The sequence below is a fragment of the Megascapheus bottae genome, chromosome 25 (genome assembly GCF_031878675.1).
Source record: "Megascapheus bottae isolate mThoBot1 chromosome 25, mThoBot2.hap1, whole genome shotgun sequence".
Taxonomy (NCBI): Eukaryota; Metazoa; Chordata; class Mammalia; order Rodentia; family Geomyidae; genus Megascapheus; species Megascapheus bottae.
Genome location: NC_143533.1, coordinates 4,781,481 through 4,797,416, shown reverse-complemented (window position 1 = coordinate 4,797,416; position 15,936 = coordinate 4,781,481). Strand labels below are relative to the sequence as shown.

General features: G+C 49.0%; 1 protein-coding gene and 1 long non-coding RNA gene across 4 annotated transcripts; one reads left to right on the top strand and one right to left on the bottom strand.

Moving 5' to 3' along the window:
- The first annotated feature begins 247 nt into the window (after positions 1-247).
- On the top strand, positions 248-3,540 carry LOC150046228 (uncharacterized). The gene is made up of 3 exons (XR_016539649.1): positions 248-363; positions 2,501-2,678; positions 3,423-3,540. It is a non-coding gene; the product is annotated as an uncharacterized LOC150046228 (long non-coding RNA).
- Positions 2,352-7,776, bottom strand: Prr14 (proline rich 14). Of its 3 annotated transcripts, none has more exons than XM_090358012.1 (12): positions 7,686-7,772; positions 7,005-7,076; positions 6,705-6,876; positions 5,583-5,701; positions 5,321-5,510; positions 4,776-4,816; positions 4,469-4,674; positions 3,536-4,166; positions 3,345-3,414; positions 3,171-3,262; positions 2,828-2,899; positions 2,352-2,735 (listed from the first exon to the last, which is right to left on the bottom strand). In XM_090358012.1, exons 2-12 carry the CDS (start codon positions 7,025-7,027, stop codon positions 2,459-2,461), a joined length of 1,893 nt encoding a protein of 630 aa, XP_090214138.1. In that variant the 5' UTR covers positions 7,028-7,076; positions 7,686-7,772; the 3' UTR covers positions 2,352-2,458. The 3 variants fall into 3 exon arrangements, with proteins under 3 accessions (XP_090214138.1, XP_090214137.1, XP_090214139.1); XM_090358011.1 differs by having other exon boundaries at positions 7,005-7,284; positions 7,686-7,768; XM_090358013.1 differs by lacking the exon at positions 7,005-7,076 and having other exon boundaries at positions 7,686-7,776.
- Positions 7,777-15,936: the final 8,160 nt, after the last annotated feature.

The following is a 15,936-nucleotide window of genomic DNA, read 5'->3' as shown; positions in this document are numbered from 1 at the left end:
AAGTAGGTGTTTGGGGTGGTTCCCCGGGTAGCCCCGCCTCTTCCTGCTCTTCGTTTATTGGCTGCTTTATGACGGCGTTCAGGCGAGGAGTTGGGCGAGGAGTTCGTGGTGGGGAGCGGTTGGCCGCTGGGCGGCGCGCGGCTGCGGAAGGTGCGGCTGCCCATGCAGTTCCTTTAGTCGCCGGGCGTTCTGCGCAGGCGCCTGTCCCACCGCACCACCCCTGGGGTTTCCTTTGGTAGATCGCTCCGCGGTGTCGGATGGCTCCAACGCCCCGCGTTATTTTCTAGTGCCGGAGCGTGTGGGAAGACCGCGTCGGGTTACTGCCGGGCTAGGAGGCTGGACTGAGCTCCCTGAGCTCCTTTGGTAATTAATAGCAATTCTCTGCACGTACTGCTATTGGCCCCATTTACCGAGAACGGGTAAAGCAGCTGGAATCCGGGTCCCAGCCATCAGTCCACCGACTCGACGTGAAAGATGGCGAGTGCCACTGATGGACCCGTTTTAAAGTGTCACGCTCACCCTAACCCTAATTCTTCATTTTTTAATTTTTTTTTTTTTGTGGGTCGTGGGGCTTGAACTCAGCCTGGGCGTTGTCCCTCGACAATTCCTACCCCTTGCGCCACAGCGCCACTTCTGGTTTTCTTGTGCTTAATTGGAGATAAGTCTCAAGGTCTTTTAGTGCCCGGGCTGGCTTTGAACCGCCATCCTCAGATCTCAGCCTCCTGAGTGGCTAGGATTACCCAACATGAGACCGGCACGCCCGGCTCCTGGTTCTTTCGTATATGTGACATGCTGTTGTGATGTGCCGATGCTGGGGCCCAAATAGGGCCTGGGCTCCACCCTTAGCTTTTTCGCTTAAAGTTAGTTAGCACTTTGAAACTTGAACCACCACTCCACTTCAGGTTTTTTTGGTGGTTAATTGGTGATAATTTTCCTCCCCTGGCAGGTTTCAAATTTCCATCCTCAGATCTCAGCCTCTGGAATAGCTATAATTACAGTGAGCCATTGGTACTGAAGCTTTGCTTTTAGCTCTTGGGTCCAAGTCTGCATTCAGGACTTGATCAAGGCTTCAGCATACTCTGTATCTTTGAGCCCCTTTGATGTAAAGGGTTGGGAGAATTCTAACAAAGATCCCAGTCAAGATCCAAAGATCTCAGTCATTCAGCATTTTCAGAAGTATCCTCAGAATTTGTAGTTATCTTTGTGCCTGGTGTTGATAGTTCATGTCTACAATCCAAGCTACTCAGGAAGCCAATATTCAGTGGTGGCATAAAAGTCTATCTCCAGCAGGAATGGTGGCTCACACCTGTAATCCTAGCTACTCAGGAGGCTGAGATCTGAGGATCGAAGTTCAAAGTCAGCCCAGGCACAGAAGGACCTGACATGCTTATCTCCAATTAACCTCCAGGAAAGGAGAAGCGCGGCTTGGCTCAAGGGTAGGATGGTAGCCTTGAGCTGTAGAGCCCAGGGACAAGCTCAGGCCCAGGAGTAGGGTGGTAGCCTTTAGCTGAAGAGCTCAGGGACAGCGCCCAGGCCCAGTTCAAGCCCCATGCCCCCCCCCCCCAAAAAGAAGTATCTCCAAAATAACAAGTGGAGCTATGGCTCAAAGTGGTAGACTGCTAGTGATGTTCAGAAACCAGGCCCTGATGGGGCCGGGAGTTTGGCCTAGTGGTTAAAGTGCTTGCCTAGCATGCACGAAGGCCCGGGTTCGATTCCTTGGTACCACATACATAGAAAAAAGCCGGAAGTGGTGCTGAGGCTCAAGTGGTAGAGCTCTAACCTTGAGAAAGTCCAAGGACAGTGCTCAGGCCCTGAGCTCAAGCCCAGGACTGGCCAAAAAAAAAAAAAAAAGAAACCAGGCCCTGAGTTCAGGCCCTACAACTGACCCCCCCCCCCAAAAAAAATACTAAAAAGTGGGACTGGTGCTGGGAGTTTGGCCTAGTGGTAGAGTGCTTGCCTAGCATGCATGAAGACCCAGGTTCGATTCCTTGGTACCACATACATAGAAAAAAAAGCTGAAAGTGGTACTGAGGTTCAAGTGGTAGAGCTAGAACTCTAGCCTTGAGAAAGTCAAAGGACAGTGCTCAGGCTCTGAGCTCTAGCCCAGGACTGGCAAAAAAAAAAAAAAGTTAGATTGGAATCATGGCTCAAGTGATATGGTTGAAGGCAAGCAAGCAGAAGACCTTGAGTTCCAAACCCAGCCCTGTGCTTGAAAGAAGATCTTCAATGACCAATTCTATTTCCTCTGTCCTTAATCTTTTCCTAGCATATTCCCCTCCCCCCACTTTCCCAGGCAACATAGAAGCCTATCAGTATGGTCAAATTCCAACATAGCTAGAGACACAAAAGAATCAGAAACATATTGAAAATTTTACTTAGAAATATAGAGGAAAAAATACATAACTGCTTCAGAGGCTTTCCCCTCCAGGATGGATGGACGGACAAACAGCTGGAGCTCCTAAGGTTGATGGGGCTGCTTCCCATCCAACTCTTCCTCTAGGAGCAAGGCATCAAGCTCCTCCAGACGCTGCTGTAGCAGGACTCCCGTGTCTTTGTTGGGTGGCAGGTTAGGAGTAAGGGTCCTGCTAGGTGCAGCCCGGATGCCACGAGATGGCCGGCGGGATCGAGGAAGGCTGCTGTCCCGAAATTCTACAGCCCGCCGAAGCTTCTTTGAACTGGTAAGAATCAGAGTCCCATTGCGTTCCCGAGGCTCCTCAAAGATGGTCTCAAAAGTCCTGGATCAAGCAGGGAAAGAGCAGCTGTTTCCCAACATGGCTCATGGTTCTAGTTTCCCTCCATCACCCTCAAAACCTTCCAAGTATCTTACCTTCTGGATGTTGGTGACTGATAATTCTTGTTGGTATAAATTTCTTCCAAGCTAAACTCCTTCTTGTTCAACCTGAGAGCAAAAAGCAGAGGCTATTGAGAAACCACAGGCCAGCAGAGCTTAAAGGACTAAATTAAGGCCTGATTTGTATTTCAATTTCTGGGACATGCCAGGACAAACTAGGAGTGCTGTCGGAGGCAGACAGAAGTTCTAAGCACAAACCTTATCCATACCAAAACCCCCATCCTGGACTGTGGTTTGGATAAAAGACATAACCATACTTTAGGGGATTATAAGCTTCAGTCTGCTCAGCTAAACCAACTCTGCCTGATGACCCTCTTACCTGACTGGCCGAGGGAGTCCCATTGGTGTGAGCTTTAGCTGAGAACGGACTGGCGTCCGGCGTATTCTGAATCGAGAAACTTTTCCCATAGTCTGTAAAGATGGGGGGAGGGGGTGAAAAAGAAGCAAAGGCTCAGCCCCTCATTTGTCTCCTGCCCATCTTCTGTATTCTTACCTTGGTCTCTGGCTCTGAAAGCACCTGGTCCTTTGAGGTTCTTGTTTCCCTCCCCTTGGTTGAACCCAACCTACAAAGAATGTCAAGCTCAAGGACAAACAGAAGTTACTTCAATTCCCCACCTCCTGCCCACTGGACTCTCAAGAGAAGGCTGGGCACAGGCTGAGGCCAAGGCTTCCAGGAGGCGCTACCTGGGTTCTGCTGGTTCGGAGAAGGAGGAAGTGGATGCAGTGGACGAACAAGATGTGGTGAGAGAAGGGGAGGCTCCCGCTCCTCCAAGAGGGAAGACCTCTTTCCGGAGACAGGGCCGAGGTGGTGGCAGGACTTGAGCTGATTCCCCACCACCCACAGTGTGCCGCCGTGGCCTTGGCCGGCTTGGCTGAGGTGGAGCAGGGGGCCAGGTGTAGCTGATCGAGCCAGCTGGCCTGAGATCAGGGCAGGAGTGGCTTCGGCCTAGAGAGAGCTTAGGGGAAAGTGCTGGGGTGCTAGAGCCCTGAGTTCGCCACTGGTGGATCGGAGGCCGGGGGCTGACAGTTGCAGTCTCCTTGGTAGCCCTGGACTGCTCCTCCTCAGAGATGGCAATTTCCTTGGTAGCCCTGGACTGCTCCGCCTCAGAGATGGCAATCTTCAACTCCAGCTTCATAGGGGGCGATGGGGGTGGGGGCTTTGGGGTTTTGATGGGTGTGAGGAAGATGTCAGCGAAGCTCTCCAGCTTAGAGCGAACAGATCGGAAAAGGGGAACCAGGCCCCAGGGACTGAGGTGGGGGCGTAAAAGGCTGGACGGTGGTGAGATTGCTGGGGGCTCCAGAACAGGATCTGGGGCTGTGGAAAGGACAGGGTCACAGGTGGACATTCCTCCACTGCAGGTTTTAAAGCTTCACCTCATTTCTCTCAGCCCCTCCCCTATAAATACTCATTATTGTTTATAGAAGCCCACTCCAAAAAATTAAGTCCTGCAATGAGGAGACATATCACATGCCTGTGAAGTCTAAATATACCATTTTCCTGCACTATGTTTCTATCCTAGGAGGGATTACGCCCATACTCACCTCTGACCCTGATTTTTCAAAGCTTAGCTAGGATTTCCCAAATCCTAAGTTTCTTCCCTCTCCCTGAGTCCTCACCTGGTAGTGGGCTCTCTGGAGGGTCGGCAGGCAGGATGGATGGCTGGAATGGAGGCCGTGAGTCTCTGAGTATAGATGGTGGCTGGTGAGCCATTGTCACGGACTCAGCTCTGGGATGGAGGGGCAATGTAAGAGCTGGGGGAGCTTCCGATTCCAGATCCCACCTTGGCCAGCACTTCCTCTGTCCCTTAGGGCTTCTGGAGGTGCTACAAAGAAGGATGTGATACATAAACCCTAGTAAATCCCAATGCCTCAGCCCTAGCTACCTGAATGATGGCTTTGATCATCCCTTCCCCAACCCTCTCACCTTTGTGTGGAGATGAGGTTGGGGCTGTCACTGGCGAGGCTCTGGATATAAACAGGGAAGTTGTGAGGAGGCAAGGAAGCCCTCTTTGGCCTCCTTAGCTCTAGGTCCTGATTTGTTCATTCCCTGTATCTACTTGAGTCCATACCAACGACCTTTTTATGTAGTCTTATTTTTGTCATCACTGGGGCTTGAACTCAAGGCCTGGGCACTGTCATAGCTTTTTTGCTTAAGGCTAGTGTTCTGCCGATTGAGCTGTAGCTCCATTTCTAATTTTTGCTGGCTAATTGGAAATAAAAGTCTCTTGAGTTTGCCTGGCCTGGCTGGCTTCAAACCCTGGTCCTTAGATCTCAGCCTCCTGAGTTACTAGGATTATAGGCTTGAGCTACCATCACCCAGCTTCTTTTCATATATTCTTTGCTTTGGTGTAGCAAAGAAGTGCTATTGTCCTCACTCTGAGAGAAAGCCAACCTCTTGTCTTCTCTCCTCACTTGAGTGCTGTCTTTGCCCCAGCTGAACCTTCCATTTCCAACCCCCAGTCATCATACCTCAGCCTGGAGTCTGGGACTAGCAATGTCTTTCAACAGCACTACTAGGGTAGGTTGGGGGCCCTGGTCCACTTTTCGTGAAGAGCCCTCCTCTGGGACAGGGGTTGTCTGTGATTGCGGCCTTAGAGTAGAAGAGGACCTGTGGGTTCGACTCAAGGGCTCTCGACACAAATGCAGTGAGTCGGGAGGCCTGGAAAAGGAACAAGAACATCACTAGGCTCAGCTGTGTCCCTAGCTTACTCCCTATCCACGCCATGCTCACCTGGCCTGTGAAGACCACTTGACTTGGGGCGGAGAGGCAAGTGACTGGCTGCACACAGAATCCTGATGTTTGCTGTGGTGCTGTGAGACAGATGTATCCTTTTGGGGCACCAAGGGGTGCTAGAAGAAAAAGTGCTGGGATGAGGCTAGATTACATAAATCTCCCTGTGCCTTAGACACACAGATGACAGAGATTGTGGCTAGAATTCACTCAGATTCCCTAAAGAAGATGTGAGGTGGTCTGAATTCAGGCCAGGTTAATATTAGCATCCTAAGCTACAGGTGTGGGTTGTAAGTAACCTCCTCACCTTGTTTGGAGAAATGGGGAAAAAAGGAACATTGGGTGGATTGGGTGGCTCTGTCCTTTTCGGGTTTTTTTTTTGTGCCAATCCTGGTGCTTGAACTCAAGGCTTGAGCACTGTCCTTGGGCTTTCTCAAGGCTAGTGCTCTACCACTTGAGCCACAGCACCAATTCTGGATTTTTCTGTATATGTGGTAGCAAGGAATCAAACCCAGGGCTAAGTGCATGTTAGGTAAGCAATCTACCACTAGGCCACACTGCTGGTCCCCTATTTTGAATGTTTTTCTCATCTGTGCAATGAAACCAAAGATATCAGCATGCTCCTCAAGGGAAAAAAAATAGACTCTGTGTGTGTGTGTGTGTGTGTGTGTGTGTGTGTGTGTGTGTGTGTGTGTGTGTGTCTATACTGGAGTTTGAACTCAGGTCCATCCTTCCCTCTCAAGGGTAGTGCTCACTCGAGCCACAGCTCCACTTCCATCTTTTGGCTGGTTGAATAGGGATAACAGTCTCAAAGATTTTCCTGGCTGGCTTTGAACCCTGATCCTCAACTCAGTTTCCTGAGTACCTAGGATTTACAGGCATGAGTACCAGCGCCCAGCAAGAAATGTTTCTTACACTTCAGAACTGTGCAAAATGTGGATCCAGCACAATATGGAGACCTTATTCTAGAGTGGAGTTAGCGGGAGCCACGCAGGACCCTAGCAGGACACTGAGGGTAGTGCCTGGGTGATAGACATGAGAATGAGGTCAGTATCCTCAGGATCTGACTTTGGCCTTGGACAAGGTGCTTGGGGAGAGTGGGGTTTTCATCAGGGGGCTCACCGTGTGGGTAGCCATGATATCTTCCAGCACCACGGCCAGAACCCGCCGAGACTCCTTTTCCATGGGCGAAGGGGCCCCTAGGGGCTGCTGAAGCCTCGGTCTTTTCGGGCTCCTGGCTCCCCATAGTGCTCGAGTCAGAGGCTGACGGCACAGATTCGTCTGCTTAGACGTTCTGAGGAGTAAACGAAATAAGAGGACCGTCTCCTGAAGCTGTCGTGTGGCTCTGTAGCTTCCTAGTTACAGCAGCCAGGATCCCCCGTCTCCGGGGGCTCTAGACAGGAGGGCGGGGTGCGCTCTCACCTGGAGTCCCCAGGCAAGTCCATGGGGGAAGCGGCGGATCCAGGGGGTCCCTGGGGGATCCCAGGCTGCGGCCTGGGGCAAGGGGGGAGCAGGGGAGCGGGGAGTGAGGGCCGGCCCCTCCCGTGGGGCTCCACCCTTCATGGTCCGCCCGCGGCTCCGGGTAGCCCACGGGCTCGAGCCCGGGGGCTCGTGGGGGCGCCCCCGCCTGGCCGCCCGGCGCGGGTGTCCTCCCCCTGTCGCCGGCACGATGGAGCGGATCACTGGGGCACTGCCTGGGCACCTGCCGCGAAACTCTGCATTACGGAGGCCCGAGCTTCCCCGAGCCTTTGTCCCCGTGGGTTCCGCCCTTGAGATCCCCCGGGATCCGCCGGGATCCCGGTCCTGGAAGGTTCCGTTTCCGCTGGCTCCCTCTCCGATCCTCCTCCCCGCCCACCAGATCCCCTGAGGAAAAGAATCCCACAGCGCGCTCCTCTCCCACCCGAAGCCGCGCAGGCTCCTCCGGGCTCCCCGGCCGAGCCGCGGCTCACCCACGCTCCACGCAGCCCTGCGCGGCCCGAGCCGGGGCATCGCGGAACCCGGGCAGGATCCCGGGAGATCCACTGGCAGGCCGCCCGTCCCGGGAGGTCCCGCCCACCCCGGCCCCCGGCCCGGCCTCGTCCCCGCCCGCCGCGCGCCGCTCACCGCCGCCGCCCGGGGACCCCGGGTGTCTCGCGGCGCCCACCGCCGGCTCCTTTAAAAGCAGCCTAACGCAACGCCGTCCAACCGGCGGGGGCCTTCTTCTGCGAGCCTCCGGGCCCCGCCCAATCGCCCGCCCCGGTCTTCCGGAGTGAGGCGAAACTCGGTGAAGCCGCCCGGCGGCCATCTTTCTTGAGGGCACGGAGCCAAACCGGCGGACGCGCCGCCATGGCAGGTGAGGGCAGAGAGGCCCGGGTGGAATCTCGGGGACCCGGTGAGCGGTCCGGTACCCCGGCCTGGTTTCTCGGGCTTCGGGCACTCCCGTAGTGAAGCTAGGGTTGCCTCCACGTTACCCGGGCCGGGCTCACCACTTGGGAACTTGCCAGGGCGCTTGGAGGCCACGTCCCGCGCCGTCCGGGTTCCTCAGCCGGGGACGGCGCAACGCCCAAGGTCAAAGCCTCGGGGCTGCCGGGCTGGGCGCGCGCGCGGACCGCTGGACGGGAGCCTCTCGGCGCCCTCCCCACCCGCGCCTGCCATTTTACACCCTCGCGTGCGGCCAGGCGTCGGGGATAGGGAGCTGCCATACCACCTGGGACCGCCGTGCGCCCGCCGCGCACGGCCCCCGGCACCGCCTCCGCCGGAGCCTGGCTGTCCCCGTGCGCCACCGCCACGCCAGTTTTCTTTATGTGGTGGGCCTGGGCGCCGTCCCTGAGCTCTTCAGCCCCAGGCTACCGCCCTACCCTTGAGCCAAGCCCCACTTCCATTTTCTAGAGGTTAACTGGAGATGAGTCCTCAGGTCCCTTTTGTGCCCAGGCTGGCTCTGAACCACGATCCTCAGATCTCAGCCTCCTGAGTAGCTGGGATGACAGGCGGGAGCCACCGCGCACAGCTCCAATTCTCTTGTGTGGCTGTACTTGGGTTTGAGCTCAAGGATTTGTGCTTTTCCTGCATTACGGCTTGAGCAACACCCTACCCCGCATCCTTTTTTTTTTTTTTTTGCCAGTCCTGGGCTTGAGCTCAGGGCCTGAGCACTGTCCTTGGACTTTCTCAAGGCTAGAGCTCTACCACTTGAGCCTCAGCACCACTTCTGGCTTTTTTCTATGGATGTGGTACCGAGGAATGGAACCCGGGTCTTCGTGCATGCTAGGAAGCACTCTACCACTAGGCAAAACTCCCCGCCTCTCCGCATCTCTTTTTTTTGCCTGATTTTTATTGTTTTAAAGTTCAGGTAGCGTGGACTGTTGTTTCTTCTATATAGCTGGTATCCTAGGTTGGTACCTACACACAGTGCCTCCTGGGTACTTGTTGAGATGGAGCTTTATCATATTTTGCCCCAGCTAGCTTCAAAATGAGACCCTTCAATCTCTTTAACTTTTGAGTGGCTAGGATTCTAGGTATCATCACACCTGGAAGCTGTTTTGTTTTTTTTTTCATTTTTGCAGGGTGAGCGTATAGACAGTATGGAGTTTGAACTCAGGGCCTCATACTTGCTAGGCAAGTGCTCTATCGCTTGCTAAACCTCCAGGTTCCCTTTATTTAAAAACAAGCACCATACTACCTAAAGCCTGGAGTTCTATCTAGGTCAGGATGTATGGAGGTATCTCCTAGTACAGAGAAGTTAGAAAATCTAGGAGGTAGGCTAAATCAGAGAGTACATTCCATAAGATCTGGGAAGTGATGGGATTGGGAATTTGGCATAGTGGTAGAGTGCTTGTCTAGCATGCGTGAAGCCCACTAGTGACCTTGTAAAAATACTATAATACTGCAATGTCTCTGTATTAGGAAGCCAGCTGGGTTCTGTGGAATCGTGTGCATGTGTGTGCAGGTGTGTGCCCAAACTAATACTAGGCTTGAACTCAGGGCCCCCACGGGCTCTGTCCTGTAACTTTTTCTACCCCACTTAAGTGACAATTCCATTTCAAGCCTTTTACTGGTTACCTGGAGATAGTCTCCAATTTGTCTGCCCAGGCTGGCTTCTAACTGGAATCTTCAGATCTCAACCTCCTGAATAGCTAGTGTTACAGGCATCAGCTACCAGCAACTGACTGCTAAGCTGATCTTTGATTTGCTAGGTTTCTGAAAGTTTCAGTGCTACCAAGGGAAAAGGAAATAGCCCAGAGGTCTGGGGCTAAGAGTCTCTTAGAAAGGGCCTAGTCCTGGGACCTAAATTTGAAGTGTTAATGCATCTTCACAATGGAGTTTAACTGTACTAGGGTATGTCTCAACTAGAGTGCTTGCTTACTGCGAGACCCTGGGTTCAATCCTCAGTACCACAGTAGTAGTAATAATAAAAACAAATATGCATGGCTCAAAGGGTAGAGCTCAAGCCAGGAGAGAGCTAGCAACCTGAGTAGAAGGCCCCAAGTTCAAACTCTGATACTGGCAAAAGCCATAATAAAAATAATACATTTAAGATTCCCTCTGGCAGTGTTAGGCCCTCATTCCAGGCCAATTAGGGGAGTCCCATGGCCTCATAGGATACATTTTTTTTTTTTTTTTTGCCAGTCTTGGGCTTGAGTTCAGGGCCTGAGCACTGTCTTTGGACTTTCTCAAGGCTAGAGCTTTACCACTTGAGCCTCAGCACCACTTATGGCTTTTTTCTATGTATGTGGTACCGAGGAATCGAACCCGGGTTTTTGTGCATGCTAGGTAAACACTCTACCACTAGGCCAAACTCCCAGCTAGGAGAGAACAATACTGGAGCTTGAACTGGGGCTTCATGGACCTCACACTCTTAGTTTTTCCACTGAAAGCTGGGACTTTACCACTTGAATCACACACCTCTGAGTGAACATGAGTCTCGCAGACTTTCTTGTGCAACGTAGCTTTGAACTGTGATCCTCAGATGTCAGCCTCACAAGTACCTGGGACTACAGGAGTGAGCCACTGGCACCCAGCCATGTATTTTTGGTTGTTTGGTTGTTTGGTTGTTTTTTTTTTGCCTATTCTGAGGCTTGAACTCAGGGGCTGGCCACTGTCCCTGAGCCCCTCTGTATTCAAGGCTTGAACTTTACCACTTGAGCCACAGTGCCACTTCTGGCTTTTTCTGTTGATGTGGTACTGAGGAATCAAACCCAGGGCTTCAAGCATGCTAGGCAAGCACCCTATCACTAAGCCACATTCCCAGCCTCCTAGCCAAAATGTTTTAAAGTGCAATGTCACAGATAACATTTCAATTGTCATAAACCTGCCCTCATCTGCAATATGTCCATAGGCTTTGTGGGGTGGGGGGAGGAGGTCATGGGGCTTTAACTTGGCCTGGGTCCTGTCCCTGAGTTCTTCAGCTCAAGACTGTCACCCTACCCCTGGGCCTGGGTGCTGTCCCTGAGCTCTTCAGCTCAAGGCTACCACCCTACCCTTGAGCCACAGCCCCATTTCCTGTTTTCTAGTGATTAACTGGCTTTGTATTGCCCAGGCTGACTTTGAACCTCGATCCTCAGATCTGAGTCTCCTGAGTAGCTAGGATTACAAGTGTGAGCCACCACACCTGGCTTGTAGAACATTTTTGTATTGAGCAGAAAGGATTGTCATTGTGTCAGATAACTAAGATCTCTGGGTTCTTGTATGAATACTGGGTAGGTCCCAACACACCTTGATCAAAAACACCTGCTTCTGTTAATTCACAAAATAACCTCTAGGGGGCAGCACTGCCCCATTAAGAGCCAGTGGTTTAGTGCTAAGGACCAAGCACTAGGTTCAGCAACTTGGTGGAGGATCCATACAGGCTGGAGGTAAAAGGATTATTCAGGACCCAGTAGAGGTCAGTACAGTTTTAAGGAAAAAGAGTAGGCAAAAGTAGGGATTGCTGGATTGTGTTATGTGTGCGTGTGCGCACGTACGTGTGTGTGCACACGGGTCTAATGGGCTTGAATGCAGTGTATGGGTACTGTCCCTTAGCTCTTTCGCTCAGACCTGGGACTCTACCATTTAGGCCATACCTCCACTTCTTTATTTTTTCCCCCTGGTTAGTTGAAAGTAAGAGTCCCTTGGACTTCTCTGCCTAGGTAGGCTGTGTGTCATCTGAGACCTCAGCCTTTTGAGTAAGGAGGATTTTAGGCAGCCATAGGCAGGGTGGAATCAAAGATCAAAGGATTCTTCTCCCTTCTCTCACCCAATCTAAAGATTTTTACTTGGCTGAGAGTTTGGCCTAGTGGTAGAATGCTTGCCTAGCATGCACAAACACCACATACACAGAAAAAGCTGGAAGTGGTACTGTAGCTCAAGTGGTAGAGCTCTAGCCTTGAGCAAGCCCAAGGACAGTGCTCAGGCCTTGAGTTCAAACCCCAGGACTGACCAAAAAAAAAGAGAAAAGAAAAAAAAGATTTTTATTTATGCAGAAAACTGAACATGAGAAGAGACCAAAGTCTCATGTAGTCTTCTTAGTTAACAAGTAAATCAAGATAGTACAAAGGATTGTTGATTCCCTGTTTAGATTTTTGTTCTTCCTCCTAACTGGTATTATATGATTCTGGAAACTTGTGGAATCTCTTTGGGATTATTTGTGTAATCCACACAATAATCACCTTACCAAAGGCAACCAAAAGTGAGATGAAATACCTTGTTGGGCATGGTGTTTGCTTCCAGAAAATGCTAAAATTAAATGTCTTCCCAAAAGGGCAAAAGCAGCGCGGTGGCTCACACTGGTAATCCTACCTCCTCCGGAGGCTGAGATCTGAGGATCTCAGTTCAAAGCCAGCCGGCACAAAAGGACCTGAGACTCTTATCTCCAGTTAACCTCTAGAAAATGAGAAGTGGGGCTTGGCTCATGGATAGGGCAGTAGCCTTGAAGTGGAGAGCTGAGGGTCAGTGCCCAGGCCCAGAGTTCAAGCCCCATGACCCACAAAAAAAAAAGGAGGGGGGTTTCCTCTGAGAAAGTGACAAGGAAGAATCTAGGGTGAGTCCTGCTCACACTAGCTAGACTGAAATCCTTTCTTTTTTTCAGAGACAAACTAAGTTCAAAGGAGGACACTGGTCACTGGCATAACTAACTCTACTTTGTCCCTTTCTGGTTCTATTTGTGCCATTTAAATTTTTTTCTTAAAGTTTCTCTCCCTATAGTTAGTTGCCTTGGATTCTAGGAATTTTATAAGGAGGGACAGGAACTACTAGAGGCCACATCGAGGGGCTTCTCAAAACAGACACCCAGTTATCTATAATGTCAAGTCTGCACCCAGGAGCAGGAGCAATCGTCTCATTGGAACCAGATTGCTCCTTTTTTTGTTTCATTTTTTTATTAAAGAATTTATTAAAATTTATTTTTACATCATATTTCAAATGACATGTTTAACAAACAAGTATTCAGGAAGGGAATCTATACACAATCACTGACAGTTAGGTCTTAGAATATAATTAAAATTATGCAATAAAATAAAATTTTTATTTTTTTGCCAGTCTTGGGCTTGGGCTCAGGGCATGAGTACTGTCCTTGGGTTTTCTCAAGGCTAGAGCTCTACCATTTGAGCCTCAGCACCACTTCTGGCTTTTTTTCTATATATGTGGTACCAAGGAATCAAACCCAGGTCTTTGTGCATGCTAGGCAAGCACTCTACCACTAGGCCAAACTCCCAGCCAAAATAAAATCTCTTTACTCAATAAGGAAAGAAAAAACATTATATGCTGAGGTTGTTAAGAGCCATGATAAAAATGAATCTTCTATCTGTAAATTTGTGAAGAAAAATAAGTTAGCTTTTCTATCATACACCAAACTGCAAATGTTACCCCATATTGAGAAATGTAAATAATATATTGTCAATTTTAACTAGACAACTAGATTGTTTTAAGATAAAATTAACTGCAATCTTCAAGGCAACCACCAAGAATATTTTAAAATACACTTAAAAAAACAAAGAAATTAAAATAATCCAGCAAAAAAATATGCAGTGTAACTGTAGAAAACTTTTTAAAACTTTTTAAAAGGTAGCAATTGAAACCAAGAGGATATATAAAGATATACAAAAAATAGCAAAATTAGAAATGTAAATCCAACTTGGCCAGTAACTACATTAAGAACCTGAAGGTTAGCCAGGCACTGGTGGCTAATGCCTATAATCTTAGCTACTCAGGAGACTGACATCTAAGGATTTGGGTTCAAAGCCAGCCTTGGCAGAAAATAAAATAGGTGAGACCAGGATCTCCAATTAACCACTAGAAAACTGGATGTGGCACTGTAGCTCAAAGTGGCAGAGCACTATCCTTTAGCAAAAAAGTTCAGGGACAGTGCTCAGGCCCTGAATTCAATCCCTATTTCAGAAGAAGAAGAAGGAGGAAGGGGAGGAGAGGAAGGAGGAGAAGGAGAGAAATAATCCAATGAAAGGCAGTAAGGGGCAGAATGGATTCTAAAAACTATGATCAAATTCTATAGACTACACAAAAGAGGACATATAGGTTCAAAGACACAAGTAAGCTTGTACATGATAAAGAGTAAGCAAAAGACCTGGGATTATTTTATTGACATCAGACAAAACAGGTTTTTTAGGATCAAAATTGTTAGAAAAGAAAAAAAGGATATTTTATAAGTGGTAAGAGCTCAGTCATTCAGGGCTGAACTAGAATGACAAATATAAAGGCATAGCACAGAAACCATCATATGTGAAGAAGGAAACAGGCAATTTGAATACTAACAATTGTAGGCTTTCATATTGTATATTTAGTAATGGAGAGAGAAACTAGGCATAAAATCAATATGGAAATAAAAGACTAAAGCAACACTGTAGCCAGTTAGAACAGATATTCTTAGAATTTTCCAAGTGCGCCAGGAATGTTCTCAAGTCACACCATATGGCAGACCATTAAGTCTCAGCAAATTTAAAAGGGCAAAATAAAAAAAGCATGTGCCTTACCCACAAGAAATTTTTATGAGAAATAACAAAGGAAATTTAGAGAATCCACTAATATGTAAATATCAAACTATATAATTCTACTACTTGGCATTTACCCAATCATCCAAAAACAAGGACATCCTAAATACACTAGCACAAAGATGTTCACTGCAGCACTATTTACCATAGCAAAGAATGGAACCAACCCAGATGCCCCTCAGTTGATGAGTGGATCAACAAGAGGTGGTATTTAAACACAATAGAATTCTATGCTGCTGTCAGAACAACATCGCCCCATTTGTAAGGAAATGGGCTTAGGAAAAAAATCATATTAAGTGAAGTAAGCCAGACTCAAAGGAACATAGGCTCAATGGTTTCCCTCATTTGTCATAATCAGTAGAAACCTTGGGGTCTCCTAGCAGAGATTTACAATAGAGCAAGACCTAGATACATAAGGCCATATAGTATGACACTAAATGAAAGGACCTCCAGGATATAGAAACAAAAGCCATATAATGAGTGATTGTTGTCCGTAATGTACTATGTTATCTCTCATCTCTTTTGCTGTCCCTTGGTTATCTCATATTGTTACAGTATTTCACCCTTTTATCTGATATATTGTATAGAGATGCTTATTTGGTTATTTGAAATCGGATAGGGAATGGGGAAAACAAGATAAGGGGCAGGGTGGGGGGAGGGAAATGGGGGCCAAGACATAAGAAAGCCTATCAATGTATGGGAATTAATGCACCTTCTATCTGGTGAATATAATGTAACCCTTCTATTAATTACAATAAAAATACATGAAAAAATTATATAGTTAGATTGCTCCTTTTAAAAGATGAATGCTGTAACAACTTTCCTACAACTTCTGCAGAACCAGAATACAGATGATCAATCAGACCACTGGCCTAACCAAGACTGTCTGCTATGTCTCAGCTGTGCTTACTTGGTCTCCCTAAATAGAATTGTAACCCCTCTGTGCATCACTTTGCGTTTTTTTTGGTCGGTCTTGGGCCTGAGCTCTCCTGGAGCTCTTCAGCACAAAGCTAAGGCTGTATCCCTTTGAGCCACAGGGCCACTTCTGGTTTTCTGGTGATGAATTATCGATAAGAGTCTCACAGACTTTAGTGCCCGGGCTGGCTCTGAACAGTGATTCTCAGATCTCAGCCTCTTTAGTAGCTAGGATTACAGGCGTGAGCCATTGGTGCCCAGCTGTACATCACTTTTTATTAAAAAAAAAAAGTCGAGCTCCTCACAGTTCAAAGCCAGGCCGGGCAGGAAAGTCTATGAGACTTATATATCTCCAATAAACTCCAAGATGCCGAGAGTGGGGCTCTGACTGCAGTGGTACATGCTCAGGGGCAGCGCCCAGGCCCCGAGTTCAAGCCCCAGGCTTGGCACCAAAACAAAAGGACTTCCAGCCTCTGGCAGAGGGT